The 13,733-nt window shown below is 42.0% G+C and overlaps 1 protein-coding gene across 3 annotated transcripts in view; it reads right to left on the bottom strand.

Moving 5' to 3' along the window:
- Nucleotides 1-13,733, bottom strand: part of unc5db (unc-5 netrin receptor Db) — a 224,408-nt gene that overhangs the window by 39,770 nt on the left and 170,905 nt on the right. For all 3 annotated transcript variants that reach the window (XM_086207110.1, XM_086207111.1, XM_086207112.1), the window contains one exon: nt 6,034-6,118. In XM_086207110.1, the coding sequence (XP_086063236.1) occupies nt 6,034-6,118 (85 nt within the window). The remainder of the gene's footprint in view (nt 1-6,033; nt 6,119-13,733) is intronic.

Below are 13,733 nucleotides of genomic sequence, written 5' to 3'. Positions count from 1 at the left end.
TGATATATCATAGCAACCAAAGTGGTTTAGCTGGAAAAAAAAAACCTGTTAGCCTTCATGTAATCCCATCCTGGAGCTTCCAGGCAAAACAAAAGCACTGAGCGAGTGCATGAGTTTGATTATTTTAATAAACTGCAGTTGTTCGATCTACTCTGATTTCTCTTCAACTGGTGCTGCTGGAGCCTATCCCAGCTGACATTGGGCGAGAGGTGGGGTTCACCCTGAACAGGTTGCTAGTCTGTCCCAGGGCCATTGGGGGCAATTGGGGGTCAGTATCTTGCTTAGGGATACTTCGACATGGTCACCAGAGGAAGTGAGGATCAAACTAGTGACCCTTCGGTTATGGCCTCTCTACCTTTGAGCCATACCAGCCCCTATTGAATAGTAATATAATTATATTAATAACAGGGAGGACAGCATGGTGGTGCAGTGGGGAGCACTGTTCGGCTTCCTCCCACAGTCCAAAGACATCAAGAGGGGACGAGGACTTTTGAAGACTTGCAAATGAGGACTAGGCTAAATGGAGAAGCAAAATTGCCTGTAAGCGTGGCAGTGAGTGTGAATGGTTGTCTGTCTCTATGTGTTGGCCCTGTGATGGACTGGAGACCTGTCCAGGGTGAACCCCGCCTCTCGCCAGAGAACTGCTGGGATAGGCTCCAGCCCCCCACAACTCTTAACAGGATAAGCGGAAGAAATGGATGAATGGATGGATTAAAAGTCACTGGGATGTTTAGCTGATAAAAAAATAAATACATGTAAGTGAAATGTAAAGTGTATTTTAAGGTTAAAAATATTTGTTTTGCATCTCAAGTAACAGTCATTTTTTTGGGCTGCACTCCAAGCAAAGATTTCCCATCAGCAGAATGTCTCTATTAAATTTAAGATATTTCAGATTTGAATGGTTTGAAATATCTGGGGCTCCATATCCACTGTCAACTGGAGGATCTGGTTCAGATGAAACTATCTCCTGACCTTAAATGAGTTAAATTGGATTTACTTAGATGGTTGTCTCTCGCAATTTCCTGCCTGAGATGGATAACCGTTACTCAAATTTAACTTTATGGAAATGACATCTCATATCATGCCAACTAGCTTCTTGAAGAGATAATATTTAAAAAATGGAAAAGAGTTGCTGCAAGATTATCTTGGAGAAATTCCAACTGCTGTAAATGGAGTTTGCAGGATACATCTTTATGTTATCATTGGTCAATACAACAGAAAAAGTGGCACAAGTCCCTAAAGTGTGGTGAAGGCCTTGGGTAGTAATGAAATGCAGCATGCTCTCAACACAATAACAGCATTTGCCAGGAAATAGTTCCATCCAAAATTCCTGCCACACATCAATTGTTGATCTTTTTTTTTTCCATTCATTTATTTGACTCATTTGTGATGTCTCTAGTTTTCAAGAATGGAACCCATTTGAAATCTATTTTAAAATTATTGAACTAACTTCAAGGACAGAATGGGCTTCGTAAGACATACTTTAAATCAAATCAAAGTTATTTATAAAGCACATTTAAAAAAAAATTGGAGGTTGACCAAAGTGCATCTGAAGGATCACAATTAGAAACAAAGTACTGTACAAAAGACAAAAGGACACACATGGGAAGCTGACATCTGAGACAATTAAAGACACTTAAAGGCTTTGGAAAACAAAAGTTTTGAGATTGGCCTTGAAGGCGGTTACAGAAGAGGAACATCCAATTGAGGAGGGTGAGCTGTTTCACATCTTTAAGGCTGCTACAGCAAAGGCACGATCACCCTTTCGTCATAGAACGGGAGAAGGTCAGGAGCAGCTGATTTGAAAATGTAAGAGTTCTTGGGTTGGAAAGGGGAGAGAGACGGTTGCAAATGTATTGGAGAGCCAGGCCATGTTGTGCTTGAAGAACAAATAAAAGAACCTTAAACTCTGTCCTGTAATTTCGGCAGCCAAAGAGGGGATGCTAGTATAGGCATTTTTGGTTCTCTCCTCCTAGTGCCTGTTACCAATCGGGCAGCAGAATTCTGAACCAACTACAAGCAGGATAGAGATGTCTGGCTGCTGCCTACAGTAAATAGAGTGAGCTGCAATAATCCAAGAGGTAATCCAGGTGTTGGTAACTAGTTTAAGGTCAGGGAGGGAAAGAACTTATTTAAATTTGGGAATGTTTCTTAGATGGAAAAAATAGGTTTTCACCACAGTTTATTTGTTTGTCAAATTTCAAATCTTGATCAAAGATCACCCCAAGATTCTTGTTCAGATTTTTACAAATTCAATTTCTTTTACTTGGAATAATAAGTCAGAGTTGTGCTCTTTGCTTGGTCTTCATCATCTTGACTCCTCAGTGCGTTAGTACCTCAGAGATCTATTCATGACCCATTATTATTCTCTCTCTTTTTTATAAATGATGCTATGGAACAATACGTTTCTCTGTGTCTGTGTAAGGGTGTCAACAGCACCATTATCACTGTCTTTTTTTACCTGCACCACTGACACCGTTGGTGCTGTGGGCAGCTGCATGATCGGTGACACAGGATCATTAATCTGATTGATTTATGTCCATGAAAGAGAAAAAAACACACAATGCTGCTTTGCCACTTCTGATAAGTCACCACTGAGCCCAGCAGTTGTATAGTACAGTAGGTAACAATGACTCTGCTCAGAGAGACAAACTCTTCTGGTCCTGATGTCTTTCAAGCCTAAAATCAATCCAGATTTTGGTTAAATGACTGAGCATGCAGAGAAAACAACTGCAAAAGCATCACATAATATAAGTGGATGTTGGCAAAAGGTTATGAGATAAGCGGGAGGGCCAACATCTACCAAACTCAGGTAAGGAGCATCATGGAAAGGTCTGGTTTTGCCTGATTAAATACCATACGTACAACTCATAGTCAACTAAGTATCATCAAATAAAAGGACCTAAAAGCCCCATGGCGTGGATGAGAACTAAGCCATCACCAGGCTGAGCCTTCACAGAACAGCTGCTGCAAACTTCCTTGTGTCCAGCAGACCTGAAACTCCTTCAACATTCAACTGAGGGTCAAATCGTTGGGAGGTTACGGTCAAGCATTTCTTGCCACTCCCCAGGGCAAATGCTTGCGTAAGACAACACATCAAGAAATGTTCATGCTTTCACGAGGAGACTGAACAAACATCTCCTCAGCACCAGCAGCTCAAGGACTTTCAAAAATATAAATGACAAAACAACTATAAATAGTTACAAACTGCACAGATATGGCAATGATGGCTCTAGTGGAGGATGTAAGCACCATGCAGACATGCACAGGCTCTGTCAGGAAATTCCTATATTTTGGTTATCATCTATATATTAGGTTGTGTTATTGAGCTTAATCCTCAACAGCAGGCCTTCAGACTGCATCCCTAAAAACAAGAATCCATGAGTACCGTATCGTTCTATGATGCTGTGCCTGGTTATCTTAATGCATCAGCTTGATTAGTGGTTCTCAACCTGACGGTCTGCATGCCAAACACAGCAGGGGGCGTATGAGAATTTAAATCGAATCTGACGTCGTTGAATTGATACGATGAATAAAATCCTAATCACACATACTGGATGATTTATTAGAAAAGAACGTCATTATACAGCTATGGAAAGACTGATGTGGTCAAAAGGAACTTTAAAAGCAAATGGGAAAGGGGAGCAATGCTCCACAGTTGTATCTAGTCTGTCGAACCTAGACAAACTATTCCCAACTGTTTACTTAAGTAAAACAAGAATGAGGTTTTCTCTACCTCGAACCCTGCAAGATTTTCCTGGAAAGGAACTTGCTAATGTTGCAACCTTGGGTTCAACAAGACCCCCAAATGGTAAAATCCACATGTTCATGAACATTTCCTTGTATTTCATTTGTTATTTTAGTCATTATGGTAACCCGTACAGAGTGAAAATGGTTGAACTCCAACAGTTGTCAGCTATTGGTGGAGCTGGTTTGCAAAACAGTGTATCAGCTTTTGGATGCAAATCATCTTTTCATGAGCGTATTTAAATCAGGATCAGCGTGACTGGGAGATGAAAAGAAAAACAGCTTTTATAAAATAAAACCCTTTACAGTTGCAAATGAAAGCGACTCACATTACCGTCACATTTTCATTTCAGGTTTTTTTATTTCAGTATATTTTTGTTCTTAAATTACACACACATTTGTGAAATCCTCAAACTCCTCCAATTTGTTGGCGATTTGATGCACGCAACTAAAAACTACAAGTTTTAAGCTTCATTTGAATATTTACTCAAGGTTGTGTGGATCTGAAAGAGATGCAGCTGACACAATTAGGGCTGTAATCTCCCCGTCGACTGGTCGATTTATTAGTCGATACCTTCTAGCTCGACCAAAATTCTGATTGGTCGATTTTTTGCCACGTTAATTTCATCAGGAGGAAAGTACCAAGAGCACCCCTGTTTCACAGATAACAATCTATCTTTGAACACCCCCCTTATTTTGCTATTTTGGACTCGCCCGACCCGCTAGAGACAGACAGACTGAAGAGTACTAGAAGGCCAACGTCTGGTGGTTTGATGAATGTATATTTAATTTTGACGGTTTCATTTAAAGTCAGTCCTCGTCCACCATGTCACAGACATCTGCAGTGTGGCAGCATTTCATGAAAATAGATGATGGGAAAAAAGTCAAGTGCAAAGTTTGCAAACAACAGTTTGTATATCACAGCTCCACGACAAACACGACGAATCACCTAAAAACGGTAAGCTAACTTGTCCACCTTAGGTTGCCCCGTCAGTTTTGAGTATATGAACATATCAGAATTGATATTTCAATGTTTTAGTCTAATAATTGTTTTGTTTTAATTGTAAAAATTCTTACCGTGGACCTGCCTTTTGTGTTTAAGAGTAAAGTTTTAAGTTAAAAGTCTATTTGTGTCTCAGTTGCGATGCTGAGCTCCTCCGTTCAGTCTCGCTCTGTGCGCAGGACAAATGATAGTGTCGGTCAATTATTATAACGTGACAAAAACAATTGTCTAAATATTCCTCAACAGGTTTTGTGCTGATAGTTGACACAGTATATTTTCCATATATAAAATTAGTCAATTTTTAGTCCAAATTTGAGGGCTTCAGTCGACCAAGAATTTCTTTGGTTGAAAGATGTGCAAAATCGCTATACAAGTTATTTATACACATGGTTGCGCTTGCGCAGTTCACGTTAGGGTTCCCTGGTTGGTGGGAGTTCCCAAGCATAGATTAATTCACCTAAGATCATACACATGTAAATTGTTTGAAAAAAAGAGTGAAATAGAGTCTCGGGGACATCAACAGGAAAACTGATCTTATGGCAGAGGCCAAAACTTTATTGAGAGATGAGTGAGCAGCTCTCAGCGCTGCCCAATTTTTTTTCCGGGAGCTTCCACAATGACAGCCTGACAGGCGGCACAGTGACAAAATCAGAATGCGACAGGAAGGTAGATCTGCGTCAACGGGTCATATCGCTGGAAACCTTAGACAACGTGGGTTGCTTTTTTCACACTGCAGGTGAGCCGAGCAGAGCCAAGGTGAGCTACTAAAAACCCGGGTCGCTTGGAGGGTTGGTGGACGTGTGTCGAAATGCTGAATCAACCCTTCAAGAGTGCCCAAACACCCGTGTTTATCCACGTTTTGGTGCATAGTGAAAGGGGCTTTATTAGAGACTGTCACAGTATGTCACCATGACTGAGACGCTGTAACATGAGCAGCAACGGGTCAGTTATGCCAGAGATAATCCTGAAGTCATTCTTTTTTCATGCTATTATTTGTGCTTATTTTGCATCATGTTTAGAACCAGGAGCATCTCTAGTCTTCAGACAAGAACAATGCAGGGCAGTGAAAATAAAACTTTAGCATCTCTTTCAAAAGTACTTAAAGAAAGTGAAGGTCCTATTGAGCCCCTGCAGACTCAATCCAGCACATGTAATCAAAGAGAAGGTAATGAGGAAGACGCAGGACAAAGGATAGAAAGTCGGCAGAGATGGATGACATGATAGAGGGAGTCTGACAGACAGATAGATGCTTGAAAAGATATTTGGGTGAACTCTGGCCTCACCTTGCCTCCCCCTGATTGATCACCATGTACATCTCCCAGGACATATTTTCGGGCACGGCTCCATGAGGCACCAGCAGGCTGACCCCTGGAAAACACACGCAAACGTGTCAACAGCAACAACTGCAGGAGACTTGACAGTGGAGGGCAAAGGAAGGGCTTACAGCATGTAGTGCACGCAGGGGTCAGGAGAATATTTAGAAGTACTTCATTGTTCTTCTATCAAAGGGAGAACATCGAAGAGTAAAGTAAACAAAACACAACTTATTCCACTTTGTTTCCCAAATATGACTGAAATATTTGTTCAAAAACAGTCAATTATATGTGAACATCTGTCTGCTCTTGAACCGGCGGAAGGGCAGTTTAAATTGAAATACATGGAAAAATACAAACCACACATTGGTTTTCACTCCCATTTTTGCAAGTGTAAGAATATGACGAACTTATGTGCACACATTCCCCCCCCCCCACACGTATTAAAATCTGAATTAGAGCAAGAACATCCCTCCACCTCACAGTGTGACACATCAGCAAACTGATTAAACAGCTGGATTATTGCACAGATGCGTCACGCAGGGTTGTAGGATCGTATCTTCATTTCACTGTCATTAGTTGTTTCAAAGAATTTGGTGATACATCCAATCAGTCTCACAATCACAACCACACCAGCACCAGACCACCACATACGACTTGTTCACCTGCACGATCGTCTGAGTCCAGCCACAGAAGTCTGGGATGTAGAACATGTTGTTGTTGAAGGGCCTGCACACTCACCAGACAAGTCACCCAGTGAAGAGGTTAACAAGAAGCATCTCCACAGTCCTATCATGTAAACTGCACATTTGAGAGTGTCCTGTTAATGTAACCAGTGGAGGAAACTGTGCAGTAACCCTGCTGTCTTCAGCACGTTGAGATCCTGAACTTGAACTCGTGAAAAACGGGAGCGAGTTCATGGGTTTTTTTTTTGGTCTAGTGAATTTAGACAGGACAGAGAAGAAAGACAAGCGTATCGAAAATCTGATCATTTCTTTATCGGGAGTGAACGACAAAATAAGTCATGAGCATGATTCTGTCTCTATTCTAATTTAAATTGTCACTACAGTGCCAGGTCTGAGCTCAACACCCACCATATAATTATTTAAAAAAAAAAAAAAACGCTAATGAAGGAGCAAGATTGCACACAGAGTGTGTGATCAATATTTATAAAAGAAATAATTATTTTAATGACTAAACAATCAGATAATCGTGAAGTGTACCTGATGGCACACTTCCAAAGAAGTATGTTGCAATCTTCTACACGTTCACTCAGACACTACCCTAAACAAAGCTCAGTCGCAAATCCCATTGGTGACAAGAGCCAAACACACACACACACACACACACACACACACACACACACGCACTACAGTGCTGAACAAAGTAAATTAATTCTCAAGTGAGAAAAAATAACAGCTAAACTGAAGCACAGCTAGACAGGTATTTGAAAGATAAAGAGTTTCTGTTACAAACAGTTTTAGTCCAATCTTTTAGATTCATTGGAATTCTTGTATTCAGTGATAAAACAGTCATAATTCGCTGTCATATAGAAAATGGAGACGCGATGGACTGAAATGCAGGAGAGTCCCCATCAAATCGGGGCACCTGTGATGATTCATACCTCTCAAGTTCAGTCCTTTTTGAGGAGAACTTTGATTCAAAAATAAATCTGGCAGAGAAAAAAACCCCAAGCATCTTATTGAACATTCAAGAGCATGAAGAGAGGCACCAGAAAACACATGAACGAATGAATATCCGTTTTTGATGTGGTTGTAACCTCTGTGTATCTGAATCAGACAGGATCTCCCAACAATCTCTGTTCTGATCCCCCCACCAGCAGCACTCTCTATATTTCTGATCATGTAACATTTTTCAAAAAGCTGAGGTTTGTAAACACAGCGGCTCTGCCACCGCCACTATTGCTCCACACTATTCATCTGCCGGTGTGTGAATGGGAAAGCATTCATGTCAAAGAGCAGAGAGCGTAGAGAAGCTTTACAAAGAAAGGGTTCAGAGGAGCAGAGTGGTAGATGACAGATAAGGTGGGTTTTGGCTGCTCAAAGGAAAGTGGATATTTTGTAAAAGCAATGCCATCTGTAAATGGGCATTTTAACTTGTTTACTCACCTGAAGTAAACATTCTGTGTGACATTTTAGTTGGGACAAATTTGTTGGCTCTTCAGGGGGGGAAAAAAAAAAAACGTACAAAAATTCACACCAAAATTTAGATGTCAGACAAGACTTCCTTTCGACTTCTTGTCGTTAAGCAGACCGGTGGCTGTTCAAATAGTTCACTCAAATTATGAAAAAAAGTATAGTCAACATATGCAAAACTCGGCTGCCAGCGTTGTCACCCACACCAAACCCTGGCAGCACATCACCCCCACCCTCAAACAGTTGCATTGGCTCCCCGTCAAATACCAGATTATCTTCAAACTCCTCATCCTCACCCACAAATCTCTGCACGCACTGGCCCCTCAGTATCTAACTGACCTCCTTCATGTTCACCATCCCTCACAGAACCTGCAGTCTGCCAACCTGGGTCCCTCACTGTCCCCAGCACAAGCAGACGCACCTTTGGGAGCAGGACTCTGTGTGGCAGCTCCCACTCTGTGGAACTTGCTCCCAATACATCTGTGCCAGGCCTAAACCCTGGAATCCTTTAAATCTTTGTTGAAGAGGCACTTGTTCTCCCAGGCCTTTGCCTGTTAAATTTGTTGTCTTGTTGTTTTTTTTTGTGTGTGTTAAGCGTCCTTGGGTGTCGTGAAAGGCACTATATAAATTGAAATTATTATTATTATTATTATTATTATATTTTCTTCCTCCTTTTTGTAGCAGTGAATTAAGGACAACAGATGAAAATACACTGTGCACAAAAAAGGCGGGGGATTTATAAAAGAAACAAAAATGCAAATTAGAGGAGCCCTGTGGTATTTTAGTCGCCACCCTCCCTCAAAAGAATCATATTTGAATTGCAACAATACGTCCTTGTCTTCTCTCTGGTGCTGGACAAACAAACAAACACCATTTAGAATTTTGCCCTCCATGACACCCCTGACATACAGCACCATGAAATGTACCATGAGAAAAGAATAAAAGACATAAAAACACAAAGAAAAAAATTACATTTTTGAAGCTGTCGTGCTGTTACTGGTAAAACTAGATAAACATAGAACAGAATAAAATAAGCCTTTATTTTCATTGCAGAATACAAGTACTGTGCAACGAAATTTTGTTATGGCTCCGTACAACAATGCAATAAAAAACAGGAAATAGCGTGGACAAAAATATAAATAGCTATAAATATAATTTCACGCATTGTGCAAATAGTGTACAAATATGAAGGTTCAAAATGAGTTAACAATTCAAATATTGTCAGGTAGCAGCAACATGTTTTGCACTGTAATAGTGTGTCAAGTGGGGTTTGTTGGATTTGTGAAGGGCAGCCGCGGCTGCTCGTGTGTGTGAGGATGGCTCTGTAACGTTTGCCTGACGGCAGTTCAAACAGGTGATGGCATGGATATGTGGGGTCTTTGCAGGTGCTGGTTGCTTTCCTGAGGCACCTGGTGGTGTAGATATCATCCAGGCCAAATTAGTTTCTGTTTACTTGTCACCACGCACAGCCGAGCAGCTGCAGTGCCACTTTGAGATGCAGAATGTTAAGATGCTCTCTATGGAGCAGCAGTAGGTTACCCGCGTCTCTCGCGATAGCCTCCCTCAGTGTCCTCCAGATGAACAGCTGCTGCTGCTGCGCCTTTTTCTCTTGTGTGGTGGTGTGTGTAGTCCATGAGAGGTCCTCAGATATGTCAGCTCCCAGGAACCTGATGCTGGACACTCTCTTCACTCTTTCATCCCCAGTGAAGATTGGATCTAAGTCAGCAGCCTTGGGTTTCCTGAAGCTGATGATGAGCTCCTTGGTCTTCCTAGCATTTAGAGAGAGAGGCTGTTTTCTGAACACCAGTGCACCAGCTTGTGAATCTCTGCTCTGTAGGCTTTTTCATCGCAATTGGTGAGTAGCCCCACCATAGTCATGTCTTCTGCAGATTTCACTATTGTGTTGTTGTGAAACTTAGGGACACAGTCGTGGGTGAACAGGGAGTACCAATGGGACCAAGCACACACCCCTGTGGTGTTCCTGTGCTCAGAGTGATGGCGGAGGATGTCAGGGGCCCCAGTCTCATTGCCTGCAGGGGCTCTTTGAGGAAGTCCTGGATCCAGTTGCAGAGCTGTGAGCTGAGGCCGAGCTGGTCGAGTTTTACTGTAAGTTTTCCAGGGATAACTGTGTTAAAAGCAGAGCTATCGTCCACAAATAACATCCTCCCGTATGTGCTAATTCTCTTCAGATGAGTCAGAGTGGTGTGAAGAGTGAGGAAGATGGCATCTTACGTGGATCTGTTTGATCTGTAGGCAAACTGGTGTGGGTCTAGTGTGGCTGGGATGAAGTTCTCCATGTAAGAGAGGAAGAGTCTGTCAAAAGACTTCATCGCTGTCGGAGTGAAGGCCACTGGCCAATAGTCATTCGGAGAGATGTTGTACTTCTTTGGCACTATTGCTAGTTGACTGGCACAGCCCTTGAGAACCCGACCTGGAACACAGTCCGGGTCCGCAGCTTTCAATGAGTTAGCTCTCCTTAAAATGCGCTGCACTTCCCTAGCGCTCAAAGTAAGAAGGTGATCCTCCTCCGAGACTGGGACTGTGGTCTTTCCCTCTCTATTTCTGACGTCAAACCGAGCAAAGAAGTTGTTGAGCTCGTTGGTCTGTGAGTGGAGGGGGGCCCCAGTGGTCAGTAAGAGCTCTGATGCCTTGCTACATACCTCTGGTGTCTGTGTATTCATCCATCCATCCACCCATTTTCTATACTGCTTATCCATTAAGGGATGGGGGGGGGGTCCGTCACAGGACCATCAGGAGCAATTAGGGGTTCAGTATTTTGCTCAAGGATACTTCGACATGGTCACCATGGACCATGTTGAACTCTTGGGTTGCTAACAGCCGCTCTACCTCTGAGCCATGCCGCCCCCTGAAGTATTCATAAGTAGCTCATTTTCTATGTGCATTAATTAATCTATCTATATTGCAAATCATACTTTATAGTGTTTTCTTGAATTGACTATATTCCAAGGGAGTTGCTTTCACTCTTCCAGTATTGGTTTTTTAATGTGCATCACATATGAGCATGTGAATGTGATAAAAGTATGTTTTCTTAGATCTTTAAAGATCATTTCTGCATTTTTTATGCCCTTTATCCATTGGAAGTACCCTGCATGTAGGAAATTCTGAATTAATTGAATTCTGAAGGAAATTCTTTATTTTCTATCATTTCATAGGCAATGAGCCATAAAAATCACAACTATGATCAAAATATTACCCAATCTCAGGCAATCACTATGTTTTTTCCTTTTTTTTTTTTTTTTTTTTTTTAAACAAAACCCCTGAGAATGTTTGATGGTGTCTTTTAATTTCCAGAAGACCAGAAGCAGCCTGGGCATATTGCTGCCGTTCACTAGTCACTCACAGCTCTCCATTTACAAGCTGTTTTCACACATGGAGACAAGGGCAGGAATCCTGATTTTTTTTAAAAAAACAAACAAACACCTTATTTATCAAAAAGTAAGTTGATAGAAATGAATGGGATATTCTACCAACCCTTGTATTTACCAGTGATATTCATCCGTAAAAACCTGACGAACACAAACAGAAAGAAGATTAAAGGAACAAACTACTTATTTGAAGAAATATGCTGTTTGTTCATTATTTTTACTGCCCAAATGATACCTTCTGTCCTCTCTGCAGTCTCTCCCCTCCAGAACCCACTGGACAGCTAGGTGCTATTTAGCTTAGCTGAAATCAATGCTAGCATTGGAGAAGTAGAGAAAGCCACCTAGAAACCTGTCAAATACACTCTTCCCAAAATGATCTTTACCACCATCATAGAACAGGGGCTGTGTCTAACAATCACAATGAAAGAACTGTTGAACATTTCAAGATGTTATTTAGCAGGATGCATACCAGGAACTACTTTAACAGCATCAGCCGCCACGCCTGCATCAGCCTCCACCCTCCACTACAGGCAGAGCAGGGGTTGTCATGTGGTTTCATTGCGTTTGTGGCTACATCCTGGACTAAGTCTTCTGCTTGCTCTCAAGAGCAGTTATGTAGCCTGTATGAACTAAAGACAGAACTGACATGGCCCCTTATAATTAGAAAAAAGCAAAAAGCCTCAGTAATGTGCAGCTAAAGTGCTGCATGTATCTGGCTCTGCAATCTAATGAGGAGTGGTCCCTGCAGACCGGTTGTGTGAGTGCAGCACTTGACAGCTGTGACTCCTCCACTCAGACCCCTCCGCTTGAACAACCACTGCGGGAGGCTGATTTCTCTTCACCACTCCACACGTGCTAAGGGCCACTGCTATGTACACGAGGACCGCAGAGGAGGACTGGAAGAACAACTCTCTCGGACTGTTGACCTCATGAAGACTAACAGTCCAAGCGGTCACTCCATTTGTGCTGGCGAGACATGATGACAGCTGACCCCTGTTTGCTTGAGATCCCCTGCAGGGATGTGGACGAATAATAAACACCTACCTGCCTTGGCAACGACACAGATGGATCTTAGCAACAGCTGATGCAATGTCTAAAGAGTTCAGTGGTTGAAATGAAGCAATGAAGCTACATCGTGACTTCTAAACAAAGCGCAAACAGCATATTGTCCAGCTGTGCTATTTCACTTCCATACACATTTTTCAGTCACAATTCAAACCAAGATCTACTGCTGATGATTGCCGTGAATTGCGGGTGTAAACACTGACAAGCTCCATTTTAGTATAAGTGCAAGAGCTGACATGGCATATGCATTCCTGCCACCCTGAGGAATTGTGGTGCTGTATTTGAGTGCCTGGGGTCTAAGATGACACACTGAGAGGACAGAGCTTTTAAGTCCAGAGACTGAGATGACAGACAAGATTCTGGACAGATCTGATGCTGTTTGTATTCTAGGGGTGATCAAAGCGGCCAGAGATCATTGATGAAAAGGCACTTAGATGACAGGCAGAGTGACTGAGATCAAAGACAGACAGAGATTTGAGTGATTGAGTTTCAGCTCTCTCCAGCTGATCACTTCTATATATTAGCAGAACCCACATTTTCTCACATGATGGTATCCTTGTGGAGTCTAACTCCCAAAGACTTATTGTATTTTATGCATAATTATAAACATCACCATTTTTGATCTGCCCTGATTAAAACAGCAAAGTCAGGAGTAAATCAGGGACTAAAGTTAGAGATTAAAGTAAGAACCAGCCAATCAACCACTGAGATCAAATTGAGAACTCAGAGATCAAAGTCAGATTTGTGATGTCCCACAATGGGATAGGTTGGTGAAAACTTGAAGTGAATCACAGAAAATCCAGTTAGGCTTTGTGTCCACCAGTTGTTTCATTTGGATTGGTAAATTTTTATATGATGCCACAACTTTCAGCTGTGTGGAGGCGTTATGCATCTATTCTGCGCCAACCATTGAGCGTTGTTTTGTTGTTGTTCTTGTTTCTACTTGTGGAAAGCTAATAAATGTTAAACTTCGAGTAAAACACAGAACTCAGTGACACTTTTCACCTTGCTGATGTCACCTTGTCCAATCACAGCAGAGGTGGGGAGGGACAAACTGACATAC

This window comes from Aulostomus chinensis, chromosome 6 (genome assembly GCF_037954235.1).
Source record: "Aulostomus chinensis isolate RoL2024-O1b breed Wild chromosome 6, RoL_Achi_v1.0, whole genome shotgun sequence".
NCBI lineage: Eukaryota > Metazoa > Chordata > Actinopteri > Syngnathiformes > Aulostomidae > Aulostomus > Aulostomus chinensis.
Note: the sequence above shows the minus strand (reverse complement) of the source record. Positions and strands in the feature narration are given on the sequence as shown.